Genomic DNA, 20234 nt, shown 5'->3' with positions numbered 1-20234 from the left:
TCGTAAAACAGTCACTCAGTGATGTGGAATTTGATCAGAGGATACAGTAATCTGAAAAGTGTTTATGTTTGAAAAATAGCCAAATTTTAGGAAAGAAGGGTGGGACTCTGGCATTCTTGACTCAGTCAGCTCCCATTCTCCCCTCCTTATAAAAGTTCTGCCAGGGTGGGGCAAGCCATGGGGACCAACCCCAGAACTGCCTGAATGTGCATGGGACAGGGAAAGGGCCAGGTTAAACTTGGTTTAGTGACCTGAATATTGAATGCATTTCCCTACTCATTCGCAGAGGACAAAAGCTTGAATGGCTGAGGCATTTGAATATAACCTCTAGTCAATCACCGAATGATCAGTTAGCTGTGCAGACACAGGGGGGACCCTGAGAAAGGTGAGCATAAAAATAAAAAGTAGAAAAAAAAATTAAAGAAGCAGAGATGTCAGCAGCTATGCATTCCAGTGCAGGGGTAGGTGTCTTAGCAGATTTACAGATCAAGCTGAAGCAAGCTACCAAAGAAACAAACCAACAGCAATGTTAATTTTCATGGGAAAATATCAGACTCCAGAGTTGCTAAAATATATTATCTAAAATATCCTGTTTTCAGTAAAATGAAATACAAGACATACACAGAGACAAAAAAGTATGACTTATTCACAGAAAAAAAGAAAGCAATCAATAGAAATTGTCTCAGAGTATCCCCAGATTTTGGATTTAACAAAGACATAAAAGCAGCTATTATGAATATTTTCATGGAATTGCAATAAATCATGTTCAAAAAACTGAAAGTATGACAATGAATCAACAGAGATTTTCAATAAGAAGCCATAAGTTATATTTACCAAGAACTAAGTAGAAGTCTTAAAATGAAAAGTACAGTAATTGAAATGAAAAATTCCCTGGAGCTTCTCAATAGCAAATTTGAGAAGAATAATCAAGGAACTTGAAGATAAATTAATAGCTATTTAGCTGGAAAACACACAAAAAAAAAAATTTAAAGAAAAACAAATAAGGCCACAGAGACCCACAATATCCAAAATGCACCAATGTGCATAAAATGGGAATTCTAGGAGGAGAGGAAATTGAGAAAGGAGCAACAAAAATATCTCAAGAAATATGTCCAAAAGTGTTCACATTTGATAGACAACATTTAACTATGCATCCAAAAAACTTAGCAGACCCTAAGTAGAGAGATAGAAAGCCACACTTAAAGCACCATTAAAAAAGAAAGAAAGAAAGAAAGAAAGAAAGAAAAAGCAACTCATCATATAGAAGGAAGTATTCATGTCTGGCTTTTTGTCAAAAACAATAGAGGTCAAAATACAGCAGAATGACATGTTGAAAGTGCTGAAAGGAATTAGCAAATTTATCCTTCAGAAATGAAGATGTAATAAAGACGTTCCCAGTTTTAGAAAGACTCAGATAAGTCATTACTGGATGACCTACCTTATTAGAAATACTGCAGGAATTCTTTTAGTCTGAAAGTAAGTGACACTAGGTAGGAACACAAATCTAAAAAGGAAATGAAGACACTGAAAATGGTGGCTATTAGTTAATAGAAAATATGATACATTTTTTTCCTCATTTCTCAACATCTTTTAGAAGACATGAATTGTATGTATCAATAATCAGACATTTTTTGAAATGTTTCAAAAGTTTTTTGAAAAAAATTGTATTCGTACTGAACATATATAGACTTTTTTTCTTGTTATGTGCTCTGAACAATGGGGTACAACTATTTACATTGTGTTAGGTAGTGTATGTAATCTAGAGGTGATTCAAAGTATATGGGAGGATGTACACAGGTTATATGCAAAAACTGTGCCATTTTAAATGAGGGATTTGAGCATCTGTGGGTTTTGGTGTCCACGTTGGGTCCTGGAACCAGTCTGCTGCAGATGACAATAATAGATGAAAGAAGCAGGGAAAGTTGGACTAGAGGGGAAAAGAGTCTACCTTGCACTGGAATTAAGTTAGTATTTTTCTGAAGTACATGGTGATAAGTTAAGATGCATATGTAATCTTTATAACAACCATTTTAAAAAACCCCTAGAAACAAAATAGTGAAAGAAAATTAGGAGAGGAGATAAATTGGTACAGTAAAAGGCATTTAAAAGAAGGCACCAAAGGAGGAACAAAAATGATATAGATGTAGAGAACAAAGTATGAAATGTCAAACAACCTGCCATGACAATAATTACATTCAAAGTGAATGTGTGAACATGCCCACAAAAGGCAGTATTAACATGGATGTAAAGTAAGATTCAACTGTCTTTTGTGTACAAGACACACTTTAAATACAAAGACACAAGTAGGGTTAAAGAGAAAGGACAGAAAAAGATAACCCATACAAACAGTAACCATAAGAACTGAAGTGACCATATTAAATATCAACAGAATGAACATTAAAGCAAGAGACTTACTAGAGATTGACAGATGTTTCACAATAATAAAAGGGTTAACACATAGGAAACTGTAACCATTGCAAATGCATGTGTACTCGAAATAGCCTCAAAATAACGAAGTATGACTGAATTGGAAGGAAAGATAGATAATTCAGTAATAATGCATGAAGGCTTCAGTACCCCATTTTTGATAATTGATAGAAAATCAGCAAGGCTATAGAAGATTCAAACGTCATGAAACAGTTATAACTGCCATATATAGAACACTGTCCCCAGTGACTGCAGAATACATGTTCTTAGCAAGTGCATATAAAACAGTCTTCAAGATAGATCATGTTAGGTTATAGAACAGGTTTCTTTCTTTCTTTTTTTGCACCAGGGATTGAACTCAGGGACACTTAACCACTGAGTCACATCCTCAGCCATTTTTTATTTTAAGATAGGGTCTCGCTAAGTTGCTGAGGCTGACCTTGAACTTACAGTCTTTCTATTTCAACCTTCCAAGCCAATGGGATTACAGGCATGAGCCACTGAGCCTAGCAGTTTCAGTATTTTTAAAAGGATTGAAATCATACAGTGTACTTTGACCTCAGCAGTTAAAATTAGAAGTTAAACAACAGAAAGAGATGTGATAAATCCACAGATACTTGGAAATTAAATGATATACTTTCAAGGATCTTATGGGTCTAAGAAAAAAATCCAGGAAAAGCTAGAAGTTAGGAATAGCTGAATGAAATTGAAAATACAATGTCAAATTTTATGGCGTGCCGCTAAATTGGTTAATGAGGAAAGTTTATGGCTTTAAATACCTACATCAGAATGAAAGAAATCAAAACCTAAGCTTAAACCTTAAGAAACTCTAAAAAGAAACTATAAAAAGCAAAGTAAATCTAAAACAAGCAGAACAAAGGAAGCAGAAATCAATAAAACTGAAAAATGAGAGAAAAATCAAGGAAATCAGAAATTGGTTCTTTTTTTAATGAACTCATAATTATACACTAGCCACTATCGAATACTTACTGTGAATCTAAGTACAACCATTTAGATGTGTAATCCTTACATCTGTGATATAGGTAGTTATTTATGATGTCAGAGTTTTTAAAATAATATTTTTATTGGTGCATTGTAATTATACATTTTATAATGGGATTCATTATGCCATATTCATACATGCTTATAACATAATTGGATAATCTCATTCCTCAGTTCCTTCCCTTTCCTTTCCCTCCTCTTCCTCAAACTGCTTGCTCTGCCCTCCTGATCTTCCTTCTATTTTTATTTTTTAGTTAGTGCATGATAACTATTTAAATAAACAGAACTCATCATGGTATGTTCATATATGGACCTCAGTACTTCCCCATGCCCTCCTCTTCTCCCTCCCTCTAGATCCCTTTCCTTTACTGTATTGGTTTCCCTTGTTTTCATTAGATCACTTTTTAAAAATTGTCCCCCCCGGCTAGTTTTCACATAGGAGAGAAAACATTTGACCTTTGGCTTTCTAAGTCTGGCTTATTTCACTTAGCATTATGTTCTTCACGTCTATCCAACAAATCACATAATTTCATTTTTCTTTATGACTGAATAAAACTCCACTGTATATACACATTACATTTTCTTTATCCATTTGTCTGTTGACAGGCACCTCAGTTGTTCCCACAAGTTGGTTCTTTTTTTTTTTTTTTGGGTGCTGGGGATCGAACCCAGGGCCTTGTGCTTACAAAGCAAGCCTTCTACCAACTGAGCTATCTCCCCAGCCCCCACAAGTTGGTTCTTTGAAATGATCAGCAAAATTGGAAAATTTCAGTTGACTAGACTATAAATGAAAATACAAAGAACCTAGAGCATCCAAAACAATAAAGAGAAGAACAAAGTTGGAGAACTTACACTGGCTGATTTCCACACTACATTAATTAAGACAAATTGTGTTTTTAACAAATGGTGCTGGAAAATTAAATATTCACATGCTAAAAAAATGAATTAAGACCCTTACTTCATACTATATGCAAAAATGGACACAAAAATGGACACAGACCTATTTATAAGACGTAACACTTTAAAAATTATAGAAGAAAACCAAAAAAACTTCATGACCTTGGGTTAAACTAAGAGTTAATTATATATGACACCAAAAAAAGCATGGTTCATAAAAGGAAAATTTGATAAAATATTAAAATTAAAAACTTGTACACTTCAAAAGACTATTAAGAAAATGAAAAGACAAGCCACAGACAGGGAGAAAATCATGTACTTGTATTCAGACTATATAAAGAACTCTTGAAATCCAGTAAGAAGATAGTTTTAAAGTGAGCAAAAGAGTCGATATTTCACAAAGAAGCTATATAAATGCCCAATAAGGGCATGAAAAGATGCTCAGCATTATTAGTCATTAAGGAATGCAAATTAAAGCTCTAATAAGATGTCACCAGTACTCACTCAAAGGGCTGTTACCAAAAGGACAGAATGACAACATGTATCTACACAAAGGAATCTACATGAATGTTAATAGTAATATTATCCATTATAATCCCAAACTGGAAAGTCTGAGATCCTTTAACTGGTAAATAGAATAGCACAATTTGTATCCCGATAATGGAATACTATTCAGAAAGAAAAAAATCGATGACTGCTACAGTGTGGATGAATCAAAAATATTATGCTAAGGGAAGGAAGGGAACTACAAAAGCTACATATTTTATGATTCCATTTATCTGAAATGTCCAGAAAAGACAAGTTGATAGAGGCAGAAAACATACCATTGGTAGCCTAGGGCTGGGGATGGGAGTAGAGATTAACTCCAAATGACTTGAGGAAACTTTTTTAGGGTCATCAAAGTGTTCTCAACTGAATCATAATCATGGTTGAGCAACTCTAAATTTACTAAAAATAATTGAATTGTATACTCACAACAGATGAATTTTGTAGTATATAAATTATCCCTCAGTGAAGTTATTAAAACAAATATTTGAGGATGCATGAATGTCTGAAGACATAGTCTCCCAGCATACCCAGGGTCTTTATATATTTCTATGTGACTACTTTTATTCTCCACTATTAACAATACTGTTGTGTATGACATTATTAACTTATTTTATATCTGATTCTTATTTCTGAGAATATCAAAGCCATTCATTCATTACATTGAATATTTTCATTTTAACCAGTAATTTTTAAAAAAGTGATTTAGGGATACAAATTAACTTATTGAGACTTTAGGTAAAGTTTAATCCCAGTGCACTGTAGTTGGGAATTGAAAGACTTACTGTGCTTCTCAAACTTCTGAATCATGAAGGAAGTAGCTGTCTGAGAGTGGAGTGCAATATTTAATTACTTTGGGAGTAGGAAATTGATCCCATCATACTATCTGAAGATGAGGAGAAACATTATTCAGAGTCTTGTTTCAAAACTGTTGAAAAGCCATAAGCTCAGTTCAGATATCTCCCAGCCCATCAACTGAAGCGGTGTAAGTTGTAGCTCCCTTTCAAGAAAACGTAGGCAGTTAGCTATATCAAGTCCATTTGTCATGGAGGCTGAATTTAGAAGTTCTCTCCTTGCATATATTTTATGTTCCTTTGCTTCACTAGTTGGATTCCTATTACTCACTAAATCCTTCTTTTTTAGCTCTTGCAGTTCAACCCTCTGGAACGTCTGGGTGCTGGCGTTGCTGGTGTTGAAGATATCAAATCTCATCCATTTTTTACCCCTGTGGATTGGGCAGAAGTGATGAGATGAACACATGCAGGATGTTTTTCACACATTCTGATCTTCTCTGTAATAGGCATCTCCAGCACAAAAGCAGCTTGGCCTCGGTCATTTATGGAGCACCAAAGCATTGGAAAAAGACCTTTATTGGGAAATTGGGGGAGGAGCTGGGGTAAAAGTGATTCATTTACAATTACTGCCTGGACAGGATATTAGCTTATTTTGCCAGTGGGCATTATATACATACCTTTAACCAAGGTATGACTTGACTTAATCTACGTTTAGGATTGCAGTGCATTGCAAACCCAACTGAAATAGGAATGTCCTTCAAGAAATTACTCTGATACAAAGCTCTAAGTATAGAATTAAGTTTTACTTGAAGAAGGGCCTTTACATGGCAGCTAACAATGCCTTCTGCTAACCAGGATTGGTTTATACGACCCAGGTAATATTTACTGAATAATACACTAAAAGTGCTTCATGAACGGTGTCATTGATGGGGCTTAAAAAAATGAGAAAAAAAATATACATGGAATGTCTGAAAGGGAGCCTGTACCATAATGCCATATAGTTAATGCATTTGACTGTGGTTCCAGATCATTTCTGTGAGGAGAAAACACTTCATGTTGTGAGCTTTGAACTTTGTTGGTTGATACTGCTCATTAGAGAGGGTTCAGATAAACACTCACTTCTCTCTCAACCTCATCTTTCCCTGTCTTTCCATTTCCTGCACCTTTTGCTTATTCTCTCATATTCTGTTCTTCCTACTCTTGTTAATACACATGCAACAAAAAGGGAAGGGAGTATTTATTCCCCAAATTGTGTCAACATTAATAAGAACTAAGAAATCATGATATAAAATAAATGTGGTAAAAATGTAGATGTCTCCTTCATTTAATAGCTTAAGATTTTAAAATGTAAAAAAAAAAAAAAAATTCCTGTTCCTTTCCTTTTTATATTGGTATACTATGAACCAAAGGGTTTCGTCTAAATAGAACTAATGGCAATCCTGTTTTATTACTTTAAGTGATAAGACTTCCATATTTGAACTCCTCATCTGCTTGACATAATGTAGAAAGAATATGAGCATTCACACATCTCCATTTTTGTTTTTGTATTTGTTATTTCTTTATGTTGCTAAGATAGCTCCTGTAGTCATGCATTGTTTACAAAAAATTATACATATTAATGTGTTTTTTAAACTTTATCCAAAAAAGGAAGAATAGGGCACTATTTCTAAGTTAGAGGCCACCAGAAATAATTAAAATTTTCTTCTTTTATTCTTTTTCTTTAAATTTCTGTACAGTGCTGGGGATCAAAGCCAGGGTCTTATGCATGCTAGGCAAGCACTTTACCACTGAGCTACATCCCCAGCCCCTGAAATTCTCTGTATGTTTTAATCTTTGTATTTTTGAGATCTGTGTGAGAGCCCAACCCTACTCCAAGAGCATCTGCACAGCATCCATCTGCCATCAACCAGGTCCTCCTATCAAATTAAATGGAAGCAGAAAATGCTTTAATGAAACAAAGGAAATGTGCAAGCATTTTTCCTTTTTCTCTTACCCTATTGCCCTTTTTCCTTTTTTGGTCCCCTTATCACCTGAATCCCAGCTGAAGGGCTGCAACAACATCAGGTTGGGGAGCAGGTCACCAGGATCATAGCTCACTCAAGATGACATCACTCCCTGGAACTGGATTTCAACTCACCAGTCCCTGGCCTCATAACAGGAACTCATGCAGGTGAGACCCAAGAGTGACTTCCTGTGTAAAACTAGTAGGAAATGTGCACGTACTTAGAGTGGGCCATTGCAAAACTTCCCTCCAGAAGTGCCCTATGACATGAAAGTAAGACTTCACAGTTGAGGTGAAGATCCCTGCCCTACCACAGGATTTGGGCCCCTGAGTACAAAGTACAGTTGTGTCCACAGATGGTTGCTATGTCAGTCTGTTGACACGTCCATTGCTTCAATTTTTCCCTCTCTTTTCTCTCTGTATGTTTCATTGGAGCTTCATCATGCTGGACATGAGTTATTTTAGTAATAAACAGGATAAATGACTGTGGTATGAAAACCAAGCAATTTTTTTATTTGATGATGTATAATATTTTAAACTGTAATGGTATGAGTGATACTGGCTTCTGGGTTTTTTGTTGTTGAGCAGGGGAGTGGAATATGGGTCAAAATCATGACAGAAATTACCTTTTAGTATTTATCATCTGTTTTTTTTAATGGTAAAAGATACAATAACATTCACCATTTTACCCATTTTTAAGGATATGATTCAGTAGTGGCATTAACCATATTCACGTTTTTTTTCTTTTGATGCTGGGGATTGAACCCAGGGGCACTTAACTACTGAGCTACATCCCCAGCCCCCTTTTAAAAAAAATCATATATATATAAAAATATATATTATATATATATAGAATTTTTTAGATGTTGATAGACCTTTATTTTATTCATTTATTTGTATGTGGTGCTGAGAATTGAACCCAGTACCTCACACATGCTAGGCAAGCACTCTACCACTGAGCTATAACCCCAGCCCCCTCCCCCAGCCCTTTTTTATATTTTATTTAGAGACAGGGTCTTGTTGAGTTGCTTAGAGCCTTGCTAAGTTGCTAAGGCTGTCTTTGAACTCATGATCCTCCTGCCTCAGCCTCCTAAACCGCTGGGATTGCAGGAGTATGCCACTGCACCTGGCCACATTTTCACATTTTTTGTGCAACCATCACAACTGTCTATTTACAGAATGTTTTTTTATCATCCCAAACTGAAACTCTGTGTCCACTTCAACATAACTTCCCATTCCCCTCTCCAGTTCCTAGTAAGCACCATTCTGTCTATGAATTTGACTATTCTAGGTCCTTTGTGTAAATGGAATCACACTATATATTGCATCCAGCTTATTTTACTTAGCACAAAATTTCCAAAGTTTATTCATGCTGTAACCTGTACCAGAATTTCTTCCTTTTTAAGGCTGAATGGTACCCTATTGTATGTATATACCATGTTTTGTTTAGCCATGTCAGTGCTTCTTTGGGTTGTTTTCACCTTTGGGCTCTTGTGAATAATGCTGTTACAAACATGGATTTACAAATATCTGTTTGAGTCTCTGCTCTCTCATTTGATTTTATATTTTTATATGAAATCACCAATGTCACTATTATTTCACTATATTCTTCAAAGAAGGATTTTTTCAGGCAGGCTGGCAATTACCATTATGATATAGTGACACTTATTTTAAGATGTAATGTGAAAAACTACCATTTTCTATTTCACAGGTGGGTAAGTTAAGCTTCCTAAGACTAAAAACACCATTATGTTAGCAGTTGGCTTTAACTGTGACAGGAGTTAATATTATTGGAGAGAACAGTCTTTTTAACTTACTTTTTTATAATAACAATTCTTTTTTTAAAGTTTCATTTTATTTTTAATTGATGTCTAATCATTATATATACTAATGGGGTACAGTGTGATGTTTTGATATACATATGCATTATGGAATGGTCAGATCAGGTTAATGAACATCCATCTCCTCACAATTATTTCTTTGTGGTGAGCACATTTTAAATATATTTTTAGTGATTTTGAAATATTCATTGGCATTAACTAGAGTCATCATGCTGTGCAATAGATAAACCTATTCCTTCTGTTTATCTGAAACTTGGTGCCTTTATCCAGTATCTCCCCTGGGCTCTTCAGCCCCCTCCCTCTGGTAACCACCATTCTGCTTTTGCTTCTATGAATTACTTGAACCCTTGATAATATATTCAAACCTTTGTTTTAAACAGCTACGATTCCTGTTGTGTTTTGGCCCTTAGGCTTTTCCTATCCTGTTGCAGGGTCAGTCGGAACCAAGATTGAGTTTTGCTTTCATGCAATGCACATACTAAAGAATATAAAATTTATAGATAACACTCACACTATGGCAGGTAAAGTAACACTGTGTTAGTCCCCACACATACCATGCTTTTTTGGTTCAGTTCACTTGCTCAGAAGTTAGGAATACAGAGAGAAGTCTGACTGAAAGGCTTTTTGCCTCCTAAGGGGCCCTTATGGCATCTTTATTAGACTTACTTGGGAATTACTTCATAGTGAGACCAAAGACTAAGATTGATCATCTTTCTTCCTTAGAGGAGTTGGTTTAACCTCTGGTATATCTAAATGTGGTGGGTAATGGAGCCTGATATTTCAAGCTCTTTCTTTGAGGATTGTGGAATATAATAGAGAGTCCTCTAGTGGTGCCCTGGTCATGTCTCTGTGACTAATTAGCCTTATAACCTTATTCAAATCACACTATATTCTGGACCTGTTCTCTCACCTGTAGAATAAAAGGGTAGGTGAGTTCTGAGCTCTACAAGTATCTGATGAATTTTCTGTTTTTCAGAGTGAACTACTATTATAAACCAACATAGTAGAAAGACAAGGTTAATGAAAATCTTAAATTGGTACTTAACAGTTTTCTTATAATTATTTTTCTAGTAATCTCAGAGGCTTGGGTTATTGCCATAAATTCGCTCAGTAGCATAGACCTTGGTGGTTATAAGGCTATAAAAATTATAAATAGGGTGACATATTAGCTCTACACTGGGAAAGGAGAGTTGAAGGTCCAGATAGGAGTATACAGGGGTGAAAGGAGGTTAGGGCACACCTACATTTGCTCACTTCTTGGACCTTTCTCAATAACTGTGGTGGTATTCCTACCCTTGTTGCCCTCGTCTATCATATTTTATGTGTTTATTTGACTCATTCCTTTGGCAGGCAAATTCAGAGTACAAAATTGATACTTTCTCTTGCTATTTAATGCAGGACATTAACCTCTACCAGTCTCCGTAATTTGGAGTTTTGAGTATTTGATGTCCACTCAGCTCATTTGAAGAATTTCATCTTAAGCCCTCATACTAAAGGGTTGCTGAATGGCAAAAGCTGTGAAGTCAGCGCTTTCTAAATAAAGTTGTAAACATAATAGCAGGAGGGAAGTGGGAAGCAGAGTACTTCAGGGTTTTGTGATTTGGCATCACTTATTCTCTCAAGAACAGTAAACAGGAAACCAGAGAACAAGCTTTCTTTTTGGTAAGATTTGCAACTGGGTGATCTGTAGTCAGATGGTATGACCTTGCTTTATTTTTTTGGTTCCCATCACATGACTTCTTCCCTTGATCTAGGTATCTCTTCTAAAGGAGAAATAGAGGTGGAGAAAATTTGCAGAGGTATAAGAGAGAAAGTAACTTGAGTGAGGTGGCCCAGGGAAATGGAGTGACCTATTTGTCAGGTATTTTGGCCCAAGTGTCTGGAGCAAGAAACTGCTTTCTTTGTTTAGCTGGATTTAAAGTGCAATTCTTTGTTCTTCTCTCAGGAAGAGGTAGGCAGAGACTGAAAATATTCCCACTAGCCCAGGAAGAAATGACGGCCTACCTTTGGAAAGGATGCTTGTCTAGAGTCAGTTCTGTCTTTGTCTCCTTGCCGAAGGCAGCTGGTGTGACTGGTAGTGAAAGAGAGGCCAGAGAGTGTCTGCAGAGAAGTCTGTGGTTTCTTTGGGGCAGGAATGCCTCTTACTGAATGTGGAATGTGTAAGCTGGGGCGGGCAGGTGGGGGGCACGGTTCGCAGCCAAATAAAATCAGACAGAAAGTGGCCGAAGCAAGCTTTATTGGAATTTGGCTCCTGGAGAAAATCGCGCGTGGCCCCAGCTGCCCAAGGTTTTTATAGGCCAGAATGGGAGGGGGTCCTGCTGAGTGACAGGTGGATGTTAAGGGTCGGTGGAATCTTCTAGCCCACTTGATCGGTCACCGTTTGGCGGGCTGGCCTTTGTCTCAGCTGCTCTGCTCTGCCCCCTACAGTCGCCTAAATTCCGACCTAACAGAAAGTAAGAACGACAAATGAACCAGCTTTGGGGTACACTTAGAATTGCTGGTGTTCTGTTCTTGTAAATCTCAAAATTTTTTCATATCAAAGTTAACAGCCTGGCACAGAGGCACATGCCTATAATCTGAGAGACTCAGGAGACTGAGGCAAGAGCATCACAATTTCAAAGTCAGCTTCAGCAACTTAGTGAGACCCTTTCTCAAAATAAAAAATAAAATAAAATTGGGTCAGTGGTAGAACTCCTCTGAGTTCAGTTTCCAGTACTTCGGGGGTGGGAGTTAGCTCTTGTAGGAATGTTGATCAAATTCCTCCTAAAGCTTGGGTATTTGATAGTGTTAAGAATTCAAAAGGCAGAAGTTTGATCATGCCACTCAAAGAAGAAGCATCAACAGGGACAGTGAAGGAATTTGAGCTTCTTTTAGTGCTGGTATAATGACCAAAATGTGATATTGTCCTGGTCACACGGGGGATGTACATAAAAAAAGGATGTTTGGTGTTGGCAAAACATTTAAAAAGTTACACAACACTGGTTCCTCAGGACTGTTCTATAAAGAAAATGTTTTAGATATTTGAAGGATCTGTTTTTAGTATAAAGATTCTGAATGACTAAGAAAACTGAACTCTTCCCCTTCGGATGAGCTCCTTCTGCTCTCATTTCTTCTTCCTCCCTTCATCTCCTCTTCATCTGTCCCTCTCCCCCCATTATGGGCTTATCTGGTCACTGAACAAAAGACATGGTACCTGCCTTCAAGGACCTTGTAAAACACAGGGGAAAGAGAGAAGCATAAATAACAAGTAGGGCAGAATGTGGTAGGGTTATAAGGAGCATTAGAAAAGAGAGATCTGAGGAGCTGCAGGAAGCTTTCCTGTAGTGGGGCAGGACCTTGAAGTGTAAATAGGATTTTTAAATATAAGGCTTTTTTTTTTCCTCCGTGTTTTGTTTGGGAAGAGGAAAGTTTCCAGGGGGACACAACAACAACAACAAAAACAATTGAATACAAAGGCAGGGAGACAGGAAAAGAGAAAGCTGTGGGGATTCTGTTTGGGCTAGTTTGTAAGTATATGAATTTGAAAGGTAGGTTGGGGCCAGGTTAAATGCCATACTGAGACATTTGGACTTCATTCTCTAGGTTGTAGGGAACTAGTGAAGGTTTTTAGCTGGCATTATTACAGCCTGCTGTTGAAAAGATAATTTTAGGGTTAGAATAGAGAATAAATTGGAAGGAAAGAGATTAGAGGCAGGGAGAGCGGTTAGGAGTTATTGCAGAAATTCAGGCAAGAGATAAAGCCCTGAGTGAGGTGGTGGAATATAAAAGAGGGGTCCATAATCACCCTCTTGTCTGTTTCTCTCAAGTGTGCAGAGTGGAGGTTCCCTATCAAATAATTGCTTTCCTTTTTTCTTGAAGCCAGTTTATACCGGGAGATTATGGATTGTTGTTTGTAGACTCACTCCCAAAGAATCACCAGGGACAAAAACCAGGAGAGCTGATGTCCTTCCCCTCTGGTTGCTAATGATATTCCCTATTCACAGCTTCAGACTCCTGGAGCCCAACTCACTCCCTTTCATCATTTTGTGGCACTTCTCACAATTTATTTTTAATTTTTTGGCGTTGTTTTGAACCTAGGGCCTCCTGTATGCTAGGCAAGTGCTCTACTACTGAGCCACATTCCCAACTCCCACATTTTGCTTTTAAATCATTTATTTGCTTTCTATTTGGATAATGTTCTGAGCTTTGCTCTTAGAAGACATTAAGTCTTGCCAACTGACTGCTCTTTTGGTATCAGACCTTTCACATAATTTAGCTTAGCTCAGTAGTTCTCAAAAGTGGTTTCCAATCTGGATCAAGGAAATGATTTTTAGTCTTCTTGGAACTTTAAGTTGGAAATTACTTCCAAATAAGTTTTAGGAAAATGAAAAAAAAAAAAAAAAGAAAAGATCCCTAGACTACCACCCATCATTAGCATTACATGGGAATGAATTAGAAAAGCAAATTTTTGTCCCCATACCAAATCCTACTGAATTAGATCTCTGGGGACTGTCATGGTAATCAATTTTATAAGTCCTTACAGCTGATTCTGATGCATGATCAAGTTTGAGAACCACTGGTTTAGTTTGGCTTGAGCTTATTGCCTCTGCATGGTATAGTTTCCTTCCCAGTGGCTTGTGTGTTGCATTTGAAGACATTCCCAACACTTAGTGTAATTCCTGGGAGGCTGTCCCTGGGAGCCCTTGTTTCAATTGAAAAGGGCAATTGATAGAAGATAAGGAATAAAGACAAGGAAGAAGGGAAAATGCAAAAGGAGCAGGCAATTGGATAAAGAAAATTGGTGGGGACCTGGGGGTGCAAAAAAGTAACACATGGTAGGAAGAGGATCGGTTTCCTAAAGAGACCCAGCCATGCCAATCATAGTTACCTTTAGAGACAGCTTCTATTGTCTCTGGTCTTTTTTTTTTTTTTTTGGTGATAGGTGGCATAAACATCAAATTAAAATGATAATTCTCTTGCTTACTTGTATAGTGTAGGTTTTTGTTTTTTCTCAAGCAGAGCTGCAGTTAAAATTCAGTGTTTAAGTCCCTGCATTGTTCAAAATCAGAATGCAAAGACTCAAAACCAAGTTTGGGAAAGATACCAGAATGTTCTCATTGGATTCTGACAGTGTAGCATTGCTTCTGTGTTTTCTTTAGAATTGGAGGACTTGGCTGGTGATGCTTTCTGGGGAGGTTTGGTTTTTACCTTTTGCAAATGACATCAAGCTTCACAGTAGTCAAGTGAAATGAGAGGTTCCCTGAAGGTTAAATGTGGGGGCGAGGGCAAGGTGGGTGATCATTATTTCATTTTAAGAATCTTTTGTTTTATAAATGCCAAGAATATTAGCTGAGATTGTTAATAAAGTCTATTTTGACAAAGTATATATTTGACTTCTCAGTATGCACATGCAGAATATTCAGATAATTCTGTTGTTTAGTAGGTGGGATTTCATTGTCTGTAGTTGCTTTGATTCCGGGCTGTGTCTGGACTCGGCCTCATTGATAATGTGTCCTTTCTTTAAAAAAAAAAAAAAAGTCTTTATTGCCTAATCCACCTTAGGTAGGATATGCTTTGTTTTATCCTGTGATGGGCAGAGCTTCCGTGTAAGTGCCCGCCAAACTGCACCTGGTTATGGATAGAGGCACACCAGTTATGTCTGGTTAGGGGATGTGGTCTCAGGTCAACAGAGTTTGAGCCTAAGGGAATCAACACTCCAGGGGTGATGACCTTTGGGACTCTCCCCAATCTGACCACTGACCCGGAGGTTTCAACCCTGTAAGTCTGCCTCTTACTCTCACTTGCTCACGTGAACTGTCATGCAAGTGGAAGACCCTGAGCAACTTTTGGTGCACATATGATATGAAGCAGAGAGGACACTGCATAGATAGAATTTGATATTTTGAGAAAGAAGGACTGGTATTTGCTTTTTATTCTCTCATCTCTTACTTCAAACTCCAAATTTACATTCATCTCCTTCCTTCTGGGCCTTGCCGCATTGGATTTGACTACAGCAGGCCCGAAGCCTGCCAGCCTGGTGTCATCTTGCATCAGAAGACACGGAGAGGCGCTAGGCTGCATTTCGAGTGCACCCAGCTGCTGTGAGGGGAGCACCCCTGATCGCACCTGTCCTGGTTGCTGGGTCCTCTCAAGGCTGTGCTCTGGATCTTACTCTCACTGTTGAGCTGGTCTTGCTGGCACCCGTAAGTCTTGGCACCCAGAAAGCAGGGAGCGACCGCCATCCTGATGTTGCCACTCTGTCCCTCTGCTGCAGATTTAAGCTGTATCCCGTAGCTTATCTCCACTGTGGGCTATCATGATTTGAGGGAGAGAGGAGGGAGAGCAGTTGCCGCTTGCTGCAGCTGTCTCCTTTTGAATCAACCACCCCCATTCCCCAGGTGCCAGAACAACTCGCTGGGTTTAGAATGCTCCCCATCTCTACCTCTCCCGCCCAGTGCAGCCTTGGTAGCAGCTTTCCAATAAGTCTTTTGTTGTAGAAGCTCTAAATCCATGGTAGGGAAATTACCAAGAGACTCTTCCACAGTCTGCCCTCCCTCCCCTTGCTCCGTCTCTTTCTTTCCCTCCTTTGTCTCCTTCCGTAGCTAGGGTCAGAATCCCTAGCCAGACTGAGAACATGGTTGCTATTCCAGGACCCAGATGCCAATATGTGGCAGCATCTGGCTTATTGGCAAGCGCTGCCGGCAGTTGTGCTGGCTGCTTCAAGGCCTGTCATGTGGCCCAGCCTGCTGATGGGGGCCCTGTCACAAAACAGAGTTTCTTTGAGAATATGGTTTCAACCAAGGAGCCCACCAGAAAACAATGAGCTGTGTGGAGAGGTCATGAATTATTGGGCAGCGTGACTGTGGACTGTGGCTTTGATGCTGATCCTCGACCTGTTTTGCAAAAATCCCTGTTTCATGTTTTGGAGCCGGCTCCTTGTGTAACCTTACCTTCTTGTGCTGTTAGTGTTTCAGGTGCCTTAAGGCATGGAGCTCCTTGAAAGAGAAACACAAATCACTAAAAATGTTGAGATAAAATCCTGCTCCTCAGAGGCGCCTGTTTGGCACAGGGAGCGCATGATAACAGCTTGCTTTAGAAAGGTGACATTTCTGCTGAAGGCTGAATAATAAAAAATGCATTTTAAAAACTCAGCTCTTCCGTGTCTTCTGATGGTTGACTTTTGAAGTGAAGGCCATTTCTTCGATGTGAAGGGTCTTTTTTGAGGCTAGCCCTCAACCACGGGCACATTAACTCTTGTCATCATTGATGAGGCAGAGGAGCCTTTTAAATTAATTATCACATAACAGGGCTTTAAATACTTTTCTCAAGGTGCAAACACTGAATGCTCAGTGTGTTATAACTCACCGTCCCAGGCATGGAGCAGGCAGAGAGGAGACAAAGGACACACGGTTCCTGCCTTCAAGGATACAGGTCATTGGTGATCAGATTACATATGTTTCCATTATTTGATTTCTTCCCCACAATCTATACAGTTGGACAGGACATATGATCTGTATTTTACAGATGGAGAGATCAAGGTCCCGAGAAGTGGATTTGTCCCAATTGGCGCTGCAAACTGAAAGGAGCTGGTGTTGGGGACTAGGTGGTTGTAGTTGTGCTTCCCTGAGTGGAGCTGTGTTGATCCTTGTTTATCACCTCTAAGAGTGCAGGGACTATGTCTTCAGCTTTTTGCAACTACGTCTTCAGCTCAGCTCCAATTAGCAACCTCTGCTGCCCGTGATTCCCTCTTCATGTGTCTCCCCTCGCAAACACATACACTGTAATGCCAGGGGCTCTTTGCAAAAATGAGGCCTGTGATTGGCTAGAGGAGGGAGTCAAGAGGAAGCAAAAATTAGCCTGAATTAAAAGATGATGATCTTGGGAAGATGGTGATGATAGTAGCAATATATTGCCCACATAGTCCTATGTAAAAATGCCCAGAGCAACTAGATAGCAAAATCACAAATTCATAGACAACATTTGCAACAAAATCAGGTAATAAGGTACCATGGATCCTAAAATACAAGCAGTTGGGGGATGAAACACTTGCACAGTATGTGAGGGACAAAAGGAAGGAGCAGTATAGCTTTAGACTTAACCTGAGAATAGGAGAACCCCAAATAGCAATTGGTCTTCACTGGGAAGTTCAGTGGGTGAATCAGAACAGCAGCTGGAGGTGAAAGGTGTGTTGCCTGCTCTGTTAACACCTGGCGAGTGCAAAGAGCTAGGGATAAGAGAGATTAAAGGGGCTGGCCTTTGAACTCTTGAAATTGACCTGCCAGAACTGCCTCCTAGCACAGGGCCCTACACCGAGGAGCACCTGCTGGGAATGGAATTGAAAGTGAACAGGATGAGGACAAGAGAAAGGTCCAGATCAAAGGAAGGGAAGAGTAGTGAGGAAATCTCAGAGAGCAAGAGGTCAGACTTTTTTTTTTTTTTTTTTTTTTTTTAAACACTTCACAAAAACAACAGAAGAGGGAGCTCTGTGAAATTAGAAACTTTTAAAATTTAACCCACATCATTCTCATAGTTTAGTAAAACTAACTTCACATAAAAACACACAACAGAAAAAAGTCAACATCAAGTCTTGTGGAAAAATATTAAAAGGAAAAAGAGAATTAGGAGTAGAATAATATCCATACAATGAAAGCAATCCAGAAAGATGTGCTCACAGAACAGATCAAAACTAATTTGCTATTTCAAAATGAGCTGAAAAACATTTCAAAAATTATGTAAGACTCTAAAACATCATAATTAGAATACTCAGAAATGAGATAGCTCAGTAAAAAATTAGAAATAAAAAAAGATTTCTTTTTAAATTAGAGGGGCCCCCCAAATGACTAAAAACAGGCAATGTCCTAATAGCAGGATAAACTGGCAAGGAAATTGATTGAACCCAGGGACACTACCATGGAGCGACACTCCCAGCCCTTTGTATTTTTTATTTTAAGAGAGGGTCTCACCAAATTTCTGAGGCTGGCCTCAAACTTATGATCCTCCTGCCTCAGCCTCCTGAGTTGTTGGGATTACAGGCATGCACCATGTCTGGCCTGACAAGGAAACTTTATTTAAAAGAATTCAGAATTCAAGAGAAAGTGCCAAATATTGAGGTAGACAAGATGGAGCACACAGTTCGTAGAAGATCACAAAGATAACCAAAGCGAGGGAAGTGAATCTAGTAGAGAATGTTTTGTAGGCAACTGAAGTGAGGAGAAAGACATCGACATAAAAACTTAAGCATTAAATAGTTGCCCATAGAACTATGAGTAAAGGTGAACTAAGAAGAGCGTATGTAGTGTGTAATGGTTACCTACTCTGAGAGGATAGACAGAGCCAGTTTTTTAAATGCAGCTTCTGAGTAGTGATCATTCTTGGTGATATTAGTGTTGTCATTTTGAGACTACAGCTGTATTATGATCCAAATGTTGGTGTTCCCACAAAATTCCTATTTTGGAACTTAACACCTAATGTGACAGTACTAAGAGGTAGGGCTTGGGGGATGTGACGAAGTGATGAATGGGATTAGTGTCCTTATAAAAGAGGTTGATGGCAGCTGCCTTGCCCCTCCCACCATGTGAGGAAGCTGAAAGAAGGGGCCATCTTGGCAGCGGAGAGCAAGCCTTTTGACACCACAACTCAGGTGCTCTCGTCTGGGTCTTCCCAGCCTCTGAAACTGTAAGCCATAAACTTTCATTGATTATAAATTAATCAGTATTAGTATTTTGTTACAGCAGGAAGAACAGACTAAGACATGGGATAAAATGAATAAGTAATACTGGGAAGTTCTAATTATACCATTCCCTGCTTTTAAGAACCAGGATTCTCAGAATGGAAGAAAACAGAGTTCAACAATACAGAGAAGCCGTTAAGTAAAAACTCTGTAGTATTGAATTTTAATGGAAAGTCTCGATACAAATCTAGAAGGCATTTTTTTCTTTCCTTTTTAAATTTAAAATTTTTTAACTGATACACAAAGACAACAATTAATTGATTCACACTTTGAATCAATAACATTTCCTGGTTGTTCCACTGAAAAGCCTTAGAAACAACGTCTGACTTAGCAGAGAGCATCTCTAGCTCCCAGATTGGGGTTTTTAAAATACTCTTTCCCCCTCAAAAGAATAAGGGCTTTTTAGAGAAATAAATCTGGTGCTGAAAGTTTTACCAAAATATGCTGGAACAACTTATAACAGATAACATGGAGATTTCCAGGGTCTTCTGTCTTTAAAGACTTCTAGGGTCCTTTCAAAGACTTCAGAGCCTCCTAGCCAAAGATGGGATGGTTTGACTGTTAAAAATGATAAAAATCAAAACCCATCATCTATGTTTAAATCAATGACTCAATAATGATATTAAAGAAAATTGATTCCCTTTGGAGAATTATAAGGAACCAATTCATCACCTTGAAAACTGGAAAATAGAAGGAAAGAATCAAGCATTTACCTTTAAAAAAAAAAAAATCATGAACCGTACCACTGGGTTCCAAATAGTCTTTATAAAACTCTTGCATCTACAGAATGAAAAAAAAAAAAAAAAAGGAGTATAGAATATTGTCATTTGGCAACCTCTAGCATTTGGATTCAGGCACTAAGTGTCAATGGCTGCTAGGAAAAAGAAAAGCCAGAAAGGAAGGCCAACCAGGCGCGTGCTGCCTACAGTGTTGCCCAGCACCACCTACAGTCTTGCTGAAGGGCCCAACCTGGGTCTGAACCTGAGGTGGCTGAGCTGCCAATTTGCAATGAATAC

At 38.4% G+C, this 20234-nt stretch overlaps 1 protein-coding gene across 7 annotated transcripts in view; it reads left to right on the top strand.

The window, feature by feature from the left end:
- The window catches only part of Rps6kc1 (ribosomal protein S6 kinase C1), a 214870-nt gene extending 206374 nt beyond the window's left edge, over positions 1–8496 (top strand). For 4 of the 7 annotated variants that reach the window (XM_047520351.1, XM_047520349.1, XM_047520350.1 and 1 more), the window contains one exon: positions 6016–8496. In XM_047520351.1, coding sequence (XP_047376307.1) covers positions 6016–6126 — 111 coding nt within the window. In that variant the 3' untranslated portion in view covers positions 6127–8496. The remainder of the gene's footprint in view (positions 1–6015) is intronic. The other 3 variants (XM_047520348.1, XM_047520353.1, XM_047520352.1) reach the window with 1 other exon arrangement.
- The last annotated feature ends 11738 nt before the right edge of the window (positions 8497–20234 follow it).

Source organism: Sciurus carolinensis, chromosome 12 (genome assembly GCF_902686445.1).
Source record: "Sciurus carolinensis chromosome 12, mSciCar1.2, whole genome shotgun sequence".
Classification (NCBI taxonomy): domain Eukaryota; kingdom Metazoa; phylum Chordata; class Mammalia; order Rodentia; family Sciuridae; genus Sciurus; species Sciurus carolinensis.
This window is presented reverse-complemented; position numbering and strand designations above follow the sequence as displayed.